Source organism: Argiope bruennichi, chromosome 11 (genome assembly GCF_947563725.1).
Source record: "Argiope bruennichi chromosome 11, qqArgBrue1.1, whole genome shotgun sequence".
NCBI lineage: Eukaryota > Metazoa > Arthropoda > Arachnida > Araneae > Araneidae > Argiope > Argiope bruennichi.
The window spans coordinates 9470038-9485450 of NC_079161.1; the positions used below are offsets into that span (position 1 = coordinate 9470038).

The 15413-nt window shown below is 34.9% G+C and overlaps 1 protein-coding gene across 1 annotated transcript; it reads left to right on the plus strand.

Moving 5' to 3' along the window:
- The first annotated feature begins 506 nt into the window (after positions 1-506).
- LOC129957327 (uncharacterized) lies at positions 507-14564 on the plus strand. The gene is made up of 6 exons (XM_056069597.1): positions 507-645; positions 1783-1825; positions 6789-7130; positions 10743-10802; positions 12139-12336; positions 14277-14564. Exons 1-6 carry the CDS (start codon positions 613-615, stop codon positions 14471-14473), a joined length of 873 nt encoding a protein of 290 aa, XP_055925572.1. The 5' UTR covers positions 507-612; the 3' UTR covers positions 14474-14564.
- The last annotated feature ends 849 nt before the right edge of the window (positions 14565-15413 follow it).

Genomic DNA, 15413 nt, shown 5'->3' on the forward strand with positions numbered 1-15413 from the left:
GCGTAACAGCCGCTATTCTTTCTGCGTGCCATCCTTTAACGAAGTGCAATTGTCGAAACGTGCTAGTCTTGGAATCTTAAAACGAACAAGAACAAGGAACTAAGTAGTAAAAGAATGTGTATATGCAGTTAAAATTTAGTTAGTTTAATTATGTTAACATCCCGTTTTAAAGTCACTATAGGGCTATTATGGGACGGATCTCGTCATTTTGAACGCGGTCAGATTCCGAGGATGACACCTGAGCTGACACCCTTCCCTCTCCACACCACACCACACCATACCAGCGGGAGGACGTTTGGCTCGGACGGATTTAATGTGCACCAGACTCGCTTACACGAAGATTCTTCGCTGAAATCAGGTCTCGAACCTGAAACCCTCTGGTCACGAAGCCGAGCCCTTCCCACCAGGCCACTGCGGCTCCATGCAATCAAACAAACAATCTTTCATTAAAGAAACTCCGTAATAATCTTAAAACTTTCGAAACCAATCAGATGCTATATCTAATTCTCTTTCTCATATATATGAGAGGAACGCCGTTAGGGAATTTACATTGAGTGGATTTTTTTAAAAAGCGTTGTGAAGTTTTTAAACATTTGTGTTTTTATCTTTGATATGGCTTCTGGAGAGGAAGCTAAACATCTGGAGGTATATTTTAGTTTGTTTATTCAGTTGCTGTTAATCGAATCGATAATTGTATCGCATCGCAATCTTTGCATGTAGCATGTTGTTTATATAAATGTTATTAACTACAGAATGCTTTTACTGTTTTCTTTTCTACTTAGTTGCATAGAAAGAAACGCGTATATTTAATGGTAATCTTAATTAATACTACTTGAATTAATGGTAATTTTCAACCATATATCGCCTTCACAGATATCTAAAAACTAAACAATTCTCTCGTTTGCTTCTTGGCTTTCTAATTCAACAGTTTAAACCTGTGGGACAGTCAGTTGGACTCTTGCTGAGCTGTCTTCCCTATCTGATTTCCTGCCCTGTAACATTTTCGTGCACTTTTGGAAATTTTCTTTCATCCTGGTAACTCTAGAGTAAAATTTCTAATAAACAGCCGTTAAGGAAAAATTGCGGGTTTAACTATATTCATAATGGATAAATTAACTGAACTCGAATAGCAACTTTTTTTGGTATACAAAAGTTCTAATATTCCCCGTTTTGTATTCGTTGTGCATTTTATTTCATTTTTATGTTAAGGACAAGATGTGTTATGTAGGCGAGTAGGTTTAAAAACAAACTTGTTTGGGGAACTAAGATTTTTTTTTTTCAAAATTTATTATTGGTGTTTTCATATAGCTGTGAAAATTGTTCCCAAGTTCCAGTTTTTTAGGGGGTGGGAAGCAACACAAACTTTTATATCCATTTATACATGTTTCGATGCTGTCTTGCATCTTTAATATTTTCTCAAATATATAGAATGACATAATTTTCTTACTAAAAACTAAATTAAAATCTATTGTATATTTTTGTTTAAATTCTGTATATTTTCTCTAGTTCCTGAACTAGAGAATATGTAATCTGTTCCTTTAGAAATATCTTAAGTATTGTCAAAATGTGTAATTATTGCTCTTATTCTGCACACATGGGTTAAGCATATTGAATTAAAAACTTTTTTGTTAAAAATTCGATTTTTTAAAAAATAGTTTTGCTCTATAAATAACAAGTCTGTAAATCTAGCAATATATAGATTCGGTGAAATAACTTGTTTATTTTCTTAATCGTTCAATAATTTCTTGCAGCTTTCTATATTAAAATGTATCTTTGTTCTAGGAACCGACTGCAAAACATTCTTATGGTGCAATCCCAAAAATAAGTGAGTTCTGCTTTGCAAACCTTTCTTCTTAAAGATTAAAATTTAGATTCCTTCGTGGAATTTCTAGCTCGAAGACATTGATTCTCATGAACCGATGGGCTTGCGGATTCCGGTAGTGTTTCTGATCAGAGTGCCACAAGCAAACCCATACTTGAATGTATGTACAACACTTCGCCTGCGTCTTTTCAAATATTAGTTAAATTTTGCTCTGAACGTGAACTGGCGATTCAAAGGATATTGCGAACTATTCAAAGGATATGCTGTGGAGCGTGAAAATATCTTCCACGTCCACAAAGATGAAGAGACGTTAAAAGTGTCACCCCAGAAAGCCCCTTCTACTTAACTTATAAATATTGAAGTAAAAACTTTGGCATGGGCTTTATAAGGAACGATATTCATAATTAAAATCTTGAGATAGTTACAATCACTTCGCAATTCGCAAAAACTAATTTTACAACCTCTTCACTCACTTTCTTCTGAATATTTCTCTTGTATAAAATTATTTTAATCGTCTAAAATCAAATTCGACACTTCAACGTATTGTCGTTTCAGAACTAGCAGAGCCTGAAGGGCCATGAAAGTTGGTACTTGTACACAAAATTTGTAAATTCAAAGAATTTTTTATTCCATTCTGAATTGTTTTGCATACTCGAGCGGTTTCAGATTTTCATTGCATTTCGAAAGTAATCGGACTGCAAGTGAATGCGATATTGCAGAACGCAGAGACAAACGAAATTGGATGCAGCTTTAGCATCTGAAGTATAGATGCATTAGATTTTAAACCAAATGCAACGAAGGATGATTGGATCTGTACCTTCACACGTATGTGAAATCGATATTTCCAACGTAGATTTAGATGGATCCAGCTTGGTAGATCATCTTTTGGCAAGTTGGCAAGAAAAGAGAATTGTAATTAGTTCCACATAACTGAACACAACACTTAGAAGTGGGGCTGAAAAAAAGGCTGGGCAAAGCCATAAACGTTAAAATTCCATAATTCTTGCGAAGGCCGGGAGAATATATTTAAAATTATGCGCTAAAAATTATATACTACTCTCGGTGTTGTATCTTTGCATACAATTCTCCTTAAAAGGTTTTCAGTCATTGCATCCTTTTATCCTCGTATTTGAAATGGTTGTAGGAAAAGGTAATACGATAGAAAATTTTAATGCTACTGCTGGCAAAAGGAATCCGGCCTGACTTCAGCCCTCTGCATTTTGAAATGTACACATATGCGAATATAGGATTCCATTCAATGTTTATAACGAATTCCGAGATTTGTGTATACCTAAAAATCTGAAATTTGTTGCTGTTGTAGGGTTTTTATAATCGTCTAACAAGAATGTGAAAAAGATGCATCCTGCACAATAGCCAATCACTCGATATACGAGTGCGAAGGGTTAACTAATGCATTTTCTACTTGTTGAAAACTTTTCCGTGTGAGAAATAGAACAATTGAATATATTTTTTCGATAGAAAAGGGTAGAAAGTTTAATTATATTGAGCAATCGCTTCGCCCTTCAAGTTGTGCTCGATCTATTTCGTGAGTCAGTGTTGCTTTTATACGAGGACACTCATTGCCTATAATGCATTCCAAATCTATCAATCGTACAACTTGTCAGATCATTTTAGGCTTTTCATAAATTTATTGCATTCTTATCTATAAGTGTTTAACCACTTGCCCTGGAAAGACATACTATGCATGTTGAAATGCTTGTCTCAAATTCGCCAACGACATATTGTGATCACGGAAAAGAAATGAGGTAGTCGATCCATCGGCTGAAATTAAGGAGCACAATCTTGGATTGGAAACTAATTCATTAAGATGATTTAAATATTCCGACTTCTAGAAGGTATCGGATATTTTAGGTAGGTAATTGCTAATTTTGCTGGCCTGTCTTGTAAAGATATCTGTGAATCTTGCCAACGCAATTGGTTCACATGAATATATCGATATGTAATCGTATGCAAAAAAGCAGCATTAAATGTAGTAACGACAAACTAACAAATAGAAGCTCAAATATTGTCTGCAATGAGTAATGGTTCAGATGAATGCAAAAAATGGACCCATATTCAGCCTCATCCAGTTAGGTGCATTCAACGTGTATACACGCGAATACAAATTTTCAATTCGGTGCAGTCCGTGTGAAATCTTACTTGCTTTATTAGGATTTTTTACAAAACTATGCTATTCATTTGTGCTACTCCCGACATTTATGTGTCATCGCTTGTCTTCAAAAAGTAAATTCCGCAGTTAACTTTTTAGGAGTGGCTCTTAAAGAATTAGACTCACTTCAATTAGAAACGTTGAACAGTTTAAACTGATGAATGAAATTAGACTTAAAAATGACGCGAGTAATTCTGTGGAAAGTAATCGTTCAATGTGTGCAGTACTAAAATATTCTTAATAGTTTACGTTCTCGCCTCCCAGTTTATGTATTTTCTATTTGGGCTGTGGTCTCTGTCAATAGGTTATCAACCAGAGATCCGCGCTGTTAGTAGTGATCGCTTGTTATTGAACTGATAACTTGCGTCCGACGCGTACATAAACCCTCTGGTCATATCTATGGTTTTTGCTGGACGCGAATATGTTTGCAGCAATCAAAGGTTATGTAAGTGATTTTATACTAGAATCACTGGCAACTGACCCTGTTCGAACTTCAAGTTCAGTGCCAATTGCCAGTAACGGACACTTACCTTAAAGAGTCAAATATCAAGCATAGCCTAGATCAAAATGCGAGGGAATAGCTGAATTTCGTTTACAAAAGAATTAAAACTATTGAATAGCAAATTGATCTACTTTCATCCTTTAAAACTTGCCATTTCACGCTAAATTTTATACCATTTGTTCTAAGAATAAATTAATGGCATGATGTGCCGTCTTGCAACGACCTGTCGTTGTCCAAAGCACTATCGATAGCGTCTTTTGAAGTGGAGAAATTGAAGGAATCGCTTACACTAGTAATCCCACGGTGGCATGATGGTAAGATCTCGACTTTGGTACCGGAGGGTTTCAGGTTCGAGACTCGATTCCACCGAAGAACCGCTGTGCAAACGTGCATGTTAAATTCATCAGGGGCCAATAATCTCCCGCTGGTGGGGTGCAGACGTTTGGAGAGAGAAATGCCAGCTCGGGTGTCCTTGTCACCATCTTACCGAGGTTCAAAAGTACGAGATCCTTCCCTAAATATCCCTAGTATTGCTTTAAAGTGGGATGTTAATATAACTTATAATCGTAAAATGACGAAGCTTTATAACTCTTCTTTCGATGCCGTTCAATCGGCCTGCTGAAATCCATTTGTTATCATCATAATATTAATGTCCTAGGATGAGTATACAGATTTGAAGTACTAGAAAACTGCGGTACCAGTTTTTGTTTGAAATCGGATCTTTCAAGCGCTGCATGTCCTCTTCATTGGCAATAAACAAACCTTGTTCTTATTTTAACTTTTTAAAATAAAATTATTCAGACGTGGCATTTCAGCTACATTTCTACGATCAGACACTACTCCAACTATATTTCTACTTAGACAGACGGCTCGAAGTTCGAATCGTGTCGGATTGGCTACAATTTTTCCAGATACCGCAACTCCCGAGATATTCTATGCTTTCTGTTCTAAATTTCTTGTATGCTAGCTATTCTGGACTTTTCGAATTTTCTACACTGATATTTAAAAAATGAGTGATCTATACAGTTTCTAAAAAGTGGCATTAATGCCGTTGAAAGTGTTGAACATAAAATCCTCCTCGACGCCACCATTTATGCTCTGATCCAGCTCCTGTATGTAACATATGCAATTTCATTTTAAACTTTAAGCATATCTTATGTACATGCCAAAACTTCTTAATCGCAGACATTGGTTTACAGATCGTTGATTTAATTATCGTCCTTGGGTCTAATTCTAACATCGTTGTTGTTGAGTTGGGTTTTTTATGGCACAAAAACCAAATCGATATTTTTGTTCGTGAAATGGAGCTTCTTAAAAGGATGCAGTTTTAAGTTTCATGTTTAATATGTAATGACATTAAAAAAAAATAACGAATGCTTAGCAGAGTAACCTTGACCCTTATACTGTTGAATCAAAATCAACCCAATTCTCAATCTTTGAAATAAACCGTCTATATTATATAAACGCGAATAGCCATTGATTAGATACTGATGAAGATTAGATCAGTATCTAATCACACTAGATTTTTTTTTTAATTTAACTTTAAACCAATTTTTTCATAGTAGGTCATTAATATATGTTTAAACTCATTTCAGTGAGAAAAAAAGCATATTACACTAATTATGAATTAAATAATATTTAATGAGCTAATGAGCCTATTTTTTTAAACATATCTTAAATTGTAATTTATACAGACACAAAATTCTAGTTGAAAATGATGCCTAATATTAGTCTACATGTTGTCTGCCTCAAACAAGTTATAAAAATACGTAATTTTTCATCAACGATGAATAGAAAGATTTTTTTGTCATTTTAACTTTTAAATAGCTATTAAAAATTTATTTCTATAAATATAACTTTGAGTGAGACACAAAACATCCGCTATTTCATGCAGATTATTTTGATATACAAATAATTGTATTTGGTTCATTTCTTGTTGAGTTCTGACTGTTTGAATGAAGCAACATAGTAGAAAAACATCATTCTTCATAAAATGAGTTATAAAAAACCGTAACTACAGTTTTTAATGAAAGCACCTCAAGAAAAATAATTAACTCGAGAAATATTTCGAATATTGACAACATCTTGTTATCGTTTGAAAGCTAAAGGATCGGAGAATATTATTAAGCAATAATAAAAAAAAAATCGATATTTTGAACGATCTTCGAAGTTTCAAGTGTGTACATACACCTAAATGCAATTTGAATACAGGCCACAATGAAATCGGTTCCGGAGATGAAAGATTGAACGCCAAATGGGACGATGTATGTATGGATTTATGCTACTTCTTGCAGGATCATCGACAGAGCCCAAACGGAGGACAGACACTGGGAATACCACTTTCATCGCTTCTGCTCCCGCTGTCCTAGAGCCTTCAAAGGACGTCCCTCGACCCCCGAAGGAACAGAAACGTACAATCGAAGACAGTAACAGCCCTCCCGTGAATCCTTGGAGGACGCTCGTTACTGTCTCTTGTCCAGAGCAATCGACATGCGTTGTTATGGTGCCTGGAGATGCATCGAATGATCGTGCAGCTGAACAGCAGAGCCTCCATGAGCAGTCGAATGAACATGTTACCATTTGTTCTTCATTCCTCCAAGGTTACAAAAATTGCACATCCGAATTGAGGAAGTCCAGTAAGTATCTATTGAGCATTTTCACCTGCCGTGCTACATGTATGCAAAATTGGAATTCTGTAGTGGGTTTTCACGTGCCCCTCTCTCTTGTATAATTATGAATAAATATAAGAGCCTTGCAGTTTTGTTTAAATAATTTCTTGCGTTCTTGTTGAGAATTCATTACTGTACTTCTCAAGAAATCTTGAGTAATATTAACTTGATGTCATACAGATGACGTAGTTTAGTTGTCAACTTCAAAAATCATTTTTTAGAGTCCACAATATTAATATTCGTGAACTTTATCAAAAGTTTAAAATAACAAGCTTCCGTTTTTATTGATATAATGTAAATTAAATGATTTTCTATAGGGAAGCCAATCTGTCATTAAACTAAGACGATAGTGAATGTCAAAAATTTTTGCAGTTGTCGAAATTGATTGTAAATGCGACTTTAAAGTAACGTCTACTTGGATTATTCTAATGGAATAATGAGCTTTGCGATTTCATTTGGGATTATTTTTAATGTGGATTTTTAATCTTTACTCTGGAATAAATATTAAGAATACTAGAAGAACGAGCTTCACTCGACAGCTTTTTTGTAATATCTTTTTTCTTCTGGAGAAAATATCCAGTTACATTTCCATTACATGTGAATATTTTTCAATCTTGTTTTATATAAAAATGATTGTTTTTAAATTAAAAATCGTGAATGCACTTAATTTAGCATGTTATTCGAAACAGTCTGCTATATTAAAATATTCATTTTACACGTTATCTATGTTTAGCTGATATTCGGCGCGTTGCTGCCGCAGAAGAAATAATTTTGGAAATGTCATTTGAAATGGCTATCTTGTTTAATTAAGAATGATGAAAAGAATATTTTCTTGTCGACAATGAATACATTTCATTAAAAGTGAATGATGTATAATACACAATCAGTAGTATATGTTCTATTTTAGCTTATTATTCAAGTACTTTAGTGTAGACAATCTTTGTTTTCCGTCTTCATCAAAAACCTCTTGGATGTCCGACTAGTAGCATGCAACTGATCTTGTGGGAAACGTGGCTTTTCTAGGTTCAATGCGTACTTGAAGGGGTTGACCGTGTGCCTTTTTAATAGTTGTAGAGAATGCAAGTCGAATGTGGAATTGCAGCGGATTGAAATCAAAAACTATGTCGGTGGGAATAATGAGAATGCGTGGAATAAGCACATCTTCTCCATTCGACTCTTCCGTTAAGAATAGTTGCCTCGATTCTTGCCGCATGTTGATCTTGAGTTTCTGAAGCAATTTGATTGAGGAGATTCTGCAATCCGTGAAATATCTGCTTCAATTAACTGATTTCTACGTGCAGCCCTGGTGGATCTACTGACTAAGGTTTGGGAGGTAATTTTTTGACGAAGCAATTAACACGATATGCGCTTGAATATTCACGTGGTTCATTACCGGTTCACTGAATAAATAGAAAAATTGGAGTTTAAACTGGAAAATTCCCGTTCTATCAAACTTATTTTGCTCGGTATCGGTAATTTTTTTTACATATGCGAGAAAAGTCGGAATGATATATGCAGTCAAAATATTATACCTGTTGGATGACAATATATTGTATCGATGACTTTTCATTAACTGAACGAAAATTGGTGCTTGTACTAAATGCTTTAGATATCATTTCACTCGCATTGAATGGCAGCGATGATAATTTTATTTTAATATATGCACGATTAATATCGAATGTCCTGTGCCGTTTCGCATTTACTGTCCGTCTTTCGTCGATTATCCTTATCTGCTTTAAAATATTGAATAATTTAAACGTATGAAAGGACCTTTTCGTAAATTTTATTCTGTTCAAAATAAATGCTAATAATTGTACTATGCCTATCGCTTTCGCATAGCAACAAATTTGCCAAGTTTCATCACAATCGAATGAACGATGAGGCAGAGCATAAAATACGACCAAAAAACTTTTTATACATTGAATTACCATCACAACCATTTTGCAGAAAGCTTTGAATGAAGCCCGTGAAGCCGGATCGAAAGTTCAGGCACTTGGGAGTGGAGAAAATGAACTTTATTTAGATAGTTCTGTTTATGGCACCAGTGTTCTATGTGAATGTAGGACACGGGAGCTAATGCGACCCTGTTGGGAGAGAATTTATTCCAGAGAAATCTCCTGTATATCCAGATAAGTGACGTCAGAGGAACCTTTCTCCACGGAGGCGCGCTTTAGAAGATCCTGTGTTGGAAGCTACGGACTGTTCTTGAGTGTAGAGATTTAATTGGGAATAGGGGGAAAATTCTTGTAAAACTTTGGAGAGGATAGTGGAGAATTGCTGACTTTCTAGTGCACTCTGGAAGGTGAAGCATCCCGATATGTGGCCGGATGAAGCAAGTTGAAAGTGGGCAATCGGACACCTTGGGTAGACTTCGTTCCGGAGAGTTCTGTCACGATACGATGTTTGGCTCCTTTGGATATCTTGCATTTTAAAGAGTGGGAGCAGGTCTGGATGTGCAAAGCAAAGAGGTCTAATCCCCGAGCAGCGAGAAGGATCTTTTACTATTGCCAACATAGTGAATGTCGTCATCGAAATTGCGGAAGTTATCCAACACCTGACCAAAAATTATTCGTATCAATTGCTATTGCCAGTTATTGAATGTAGCGGAACTGTTGGGTCATCAGTTCTTGAAGAGGGGGGGGATGTTACGAATCGGGAATATTGCTTCCCAATACAGTTGGTGCCATCATAGGAAAGGCCGTTTTACGATCAGTTCTACTGGCAAACTTGACAACTTCATAGCTATAATTTTTTGTGCAAAATCTCCTTTTTATAAGGAAGAACAACTACATAGTTGAATTTAAAAACCAATACTTTATCTAGATACAAAATTTGATCAAAATCGCTAGAGCCGTTTCCAAGATACTCGAAATATATTTACAAGAATTGCCAAGAAATGCTATTGTTTATAAGATGTATAATCTAATAGAAACTAGTGTACAATTAGAATATTAGACCTCAAAAATATGATACTTTAGGATTTAAAATGTAGATTCAAGAAGTCCAATTTTTTTCTTTTTAATCGGGCTAATACTCGGCATTATGACGTTGGAGATGCCGGTTTCATTTCGGATTAAGTTTTGAGTGAAACGGATTTCTGTCAACTAAAAATGATCCTACTGCAAGTACGAATGTGGTAAATAAAGAGGGGGAGGGTAACAAGGAACAATATTGGGAAAAAAATTAATAGCTAATTGTAAAAGTCTTTGATAAATGCCGAGACCCTGAAAAATATAAATTCACAACGAATTCCAAAGAAGTGAATAAATGTTCATATAATCTTGGTATGCAAGTAAAAATGCTTAACAAATACGAGATTTTTAAAACTTAAAACGGGTCTTCCTTCAGCTATTGTTCCAATCTGCAGAATTTTATACTAATTTCCTATCTATTAAGGAAAGACTGTAGGTAAATTATCCAAAATTAGTTAATTGCAATCTTCGTAAACGTCTGCTGTAGAGTGTGCATTTGTTTCTAAATATCTTTGATATATTTGGGAACTTATCTAAATCCTAATTTCAACTGTTGACTTTGAAACTGGGATTTCTTAAACGCAATTCTGATTTTTTTTTCCCCCAGGATTCATCTATTTCTTCCAAGCTGTGCTGTCCTTGATATCCCTTTCTGCAGTGGTCATGGGTAAGCAATTCCCTATTGAAATTTGTCTGAAAGTAGGCTTCATGATATTGTCTACATTTTTTGCCGAATGTTTCATAAATTTTAACTGAGACTTTAGACTTATTTGTAAACTGTATGATTGTGCGTGCATATGAAAAATCGTTCAAAATGTTTTGAAAGGCTCTTTGATCGAATGCGAATGTCATACCTATCGACTCATTAAAGTATTTAAAAAATTTCTTGATCACAAAAACATTGTCTTCATGTCATGCTTGTCAGTTATGCAAAATTAATTTAATATTAATCAAGTGCTAAATGCGTCATGTGAAGTAATATGCTTCAAAGAACACTTTTCAATTTTTTTTATTTTAAATGAATGAAGTCGTAACTATATAAACCAGCTCACTGCGTACGAATCGCGAGATTTCTCGTTTTTAGCAGGTCGAACGTTGTAGCCGGGTCATGTTGTCTCGTTCATGTTTTTCGGATAAATCGATGCATAACCAACCAGAGGCAAATATTTTTACGTTACCATGGTAACGAAGCCTTGCGTATTCCTCTAACAAATGATTAACAAAATAACAGAATGGCCACATACTAAGCATGTGGAAACAATCGGTCAATGTTGATAGTATGACGATATACCTGCGCTGATCGCTTAGCGTACCATAAAGTGTTTCATTGTACATTGTTATTTCAAAGTTCGTGTTTTTAATCTGTAAGGAAACAGCTTTTTAAAATGTGTAAAAATGTATAGTAAGTTTTTTACATGTAGTATTTAATACTTAAGAATACTTTGTTTAAATATAATACAAAATTCAAACTAAAAATGTGCATATATGCATCCTATTGCTTGCAAAGCATGCTTCTAGAGCCTTCAAAGATCCGAGGGCTCGGAGAGCGCCGCACGCAATGTATTAAGAACACTTCTCGCTATTTTATTAACTATGATAATTGCCCTCCTCGCGAAGACAAAAGGTCGTTTTTACGTGTATTATCAATGCTGTAATTCTAATAAAAGTAGACCGTTGAATAGTCAAAACGAATCGCGCTATATTTCAGATGAATGGTTCGAACCCCTTAAGCGAAAGATATTAAATTCCTCAAATGCATTGTAATGTCATTTTTAACTGAAAATAAGATTTTATTTTTATCGCAAAATTCTCAAATATTTGGTATGATTCTGACAATATCGGTCCTGTAATTGTACCAAAACATCTAATTAGATGACCCCTTTTCTATCATAGTAAAAAGGTCCATCTAATTGGATGGTTCGATTATCAAGCGGGAGTCGTGACAGGATACGTGTTAAGCTACATTTTTTAGCCTTGAATTGAATCTCAACCTCTGTTTTCAGGCCTTTTATTCAAGACATCCTGCAGAGAATCCCCGCTTCTACCTGTCTTCAGTTTTATAACGGGGCTCATGGGTGTAGTATTGAGTGGTTTATGGATGTCCACGACTTCGTACCAACGCCGCGGTCGACAGACTTCCGCCGGGTGTATGGCCGCTCTTGTATTACTCTCTTCGGCGTTCTTCCTCTTCACGATAACAGGTAAGTGACAAGCTTGAATACGATTCAGTCTCCGAGTTTTCTAATTGCCTTGTCTCCTAACCACCTAGTTTGTCCGATTAAATAGCAATTTCTATCCCGTGTTCCCGAAACCAAATTTCCAAGACTTCGAGTGGTTGAATGGACTGCAACAATAGTCTTAACCTTCGTTCAGCATTTTTATTCTGTTGATGTTCATTGGTGCAACAAATCGATTGCTACTATCTCTTTCGAAGTTGCTGAAATGAGATTGTAAGAGATGTTGCCATATCGGGAAAACCTGTCTCGGATTTGACTGCCATTTCTGGCCGAATTTTCAAGCGATCATTCATTAACTCTTCGTATGAAGATTTTGTAATTTTAAATCTCAAACATGCAATTGTTTTTTCTTCAGAATTTAATTTAAGTGGGCTATCATGGTAATGCGAACTTTATAACTTTGTGAAACCCTTTAAAATAAGGTATGAAATATAATTTATATAAATATATATGCGCGATTATTGGTGGCATTGGATAGTGATTTTCACTTCATACTGTTTTTCTCCATGGTTAAATTCGCTACGATCCAACTTTCTGTACATCATAAGTGTTCGTAGCTTCATAGATGGTAAATTCTTTCTAAATATATAAAGTAGCTGCTGCTCGGTGGCGAAAGATTTCAGTAGGCAGGCAAACGGTGGAACCAATTGAATGGTACAATCCTGCTGTTGGCTTAATTCTAGATCTCAAAGTGGATGGGGCTGAAGGTTTAGCATTTATATAATCGATTCCTATTTGCATGAAACTCCCTGAGCCAAGTAACAGAAACTGTATCTCGATAATTTTGTGGGTTATATTATTCGTGTGTATCTATTATGTTGAGTCTTGCGTAGAAACGAGCTTCGTAGCAAAAATAGTGTCTAATGACACTTAAAAATGACAATGGAAGGTTTTCCACGCGTTTCATCTTTGTTTAATGAATTATCCGTTTCATAATCTAATCTACTCTATTAAATCTTGTTCTGTTTTGATTTTTCTTAAATTTGTTCTAAATAAAAATGGATTCGAGTATTCACAAGAATTAACCAGTAAACTGCTCCGACCTCTTCGGAAAATGCGTATCTAACTTGTGTCGTAAAAATGGAACGATGACGAGTATACTCGTCAAACACATTGTGGTAATGAATCGATTTTTCTTTTATTTCAATTGCATTTATTCGTCAGATTAGCACCTTTTTCAATAAGAACAAAAAGAAACGTAGAAAATTAATTTAATCTTTTAATTAGATATCGGCGAGTGGCATTGAGCAAAGCATGGTGCAGCGTATAATAATTGTATTTGTTCCTTTGATTTCATCTTGACCACAGAATATTTTCAACATCTTGACATTTACGAATGTTTCAGTTATCACTAAAATTGCAATTCAAACTGCAAATTGTCAGTTCCTGTGACGCGTTGATTCGTCAGGAGTAATAAGTTGTTGAGAAAATGTTGTCCCTTTTCCATGATGAGTATACTCGTCAAAACACGACTAACTGGCTAGATGCATATTTTACTGGATTGCTATAACAAACTGCAAATCTGTGCTATAGCAACTATTCACATTACGTTTGTCAGTCGGTTATGATTCTTCGAATTTTGGCATATCCTCAAATATCCTGCAAAAATGAATGAGCAGACACAATTCCTGTGCATTATTGACGACTTTCATTCCAAATTCATCGGTGAAGTTTGAACACGATTATGGAGAATTATCTAAGCTTCATTATTTCAGAACATTCCTATCGCGTCTTAATATTCTCCCATTAAAAAAAAAATATTCTGTATATTTTTCGACTTATTATTTTTAACGATCTAAAGAGCTCAAATTTTTTTTTGGTTGTTCATACTGTACAGTTTTGAAATATTTTGCTACCTGGAAAATCGGAAGTAATCAATCTGCGATGTGTTTTTTTTCTTTCAGAAATGTGCGTTCTCGGAACGATGTCTCCCAATTTTGATGATGAATACGCCCTAAACTATTGCGACGAGACATTCTACTATTTCTCTCAATACCAGCAGGTTGCGATTGGCGTAGTTGCTGTTTTTCCACTGATACTCCACCTTCCTGTCTGTCTGCAGATCTTAAGAGGAAATGGTGCAAATAGAAACGTTCAATAAGACTTTCAAGACGACGCTCTTTTTAACGATTTTAAACGACTGTTGTATATTTTAACGACTCGCTGTGAAAGCGATTACAATAAAGCATTTAATTGGCATTATAGTGTCTGTGATTTCTGTTATCAAGAAAACCGAAATTGAATACTTCCAAAAATGAATGGTAGAGCATTTGTTGTCATCCAAGAACTACACTTGCTTTGTCTAGGTATTCAGAGCTGACTTTCTTCAGACTGACTGACAGGGCTTGTGTGCAAGAAATTATTTGGGGCCCTAAATTTTTTGTTAAAAAAATTACAAACGGAATATTTCTGAGCGTTTATTTATTACGTGAATTTATTTTTGTTATTAATTACATATTTTTATGCTTGGTATAGCAAGTGCATTTAAGCGCGTTTCTACATTTCCATTGCAAGGTTATGCAATTTGTGTGGAGCTTTCTTGTCCAGTTGGAGCTTGTATTGTAACTTCTGCAGTCAAAGGAATATCATTGCCAAAATTACTTCATAGGCAAGAAAACAGATCCACTTGTGACTTCTTGAAATTTGGCTCTGATTCTTCCACTTCTACTCTTTTTTTTTTTTTTTTACATAAAAAGGAATATTGTCTTGGAATGTACATGATTAAATCTAACAATATGAAACATTTAATGGTTTGAATTATCAAAATACTATATGCAACCTAATATAGAAGAGATAAATCCACTTAAATTGTGTTTATATTATGTTGCACACTTGCACCAGACTATAATATAGAGTGGGTAAAAAAAAAGTTACCGTACGTAGCTATGACTGTTAATAAGTTAAAATTTTCATAAGATATTTTATGCAAAAATTAAAAATTGGTTTAACACAATTTCATTTATTAATATTATAAAGTAAAAACTAAGAAGAAAATTAAATACTTAAATTGAAAGAATAAAAAAATCGCCACTAATAAGGAA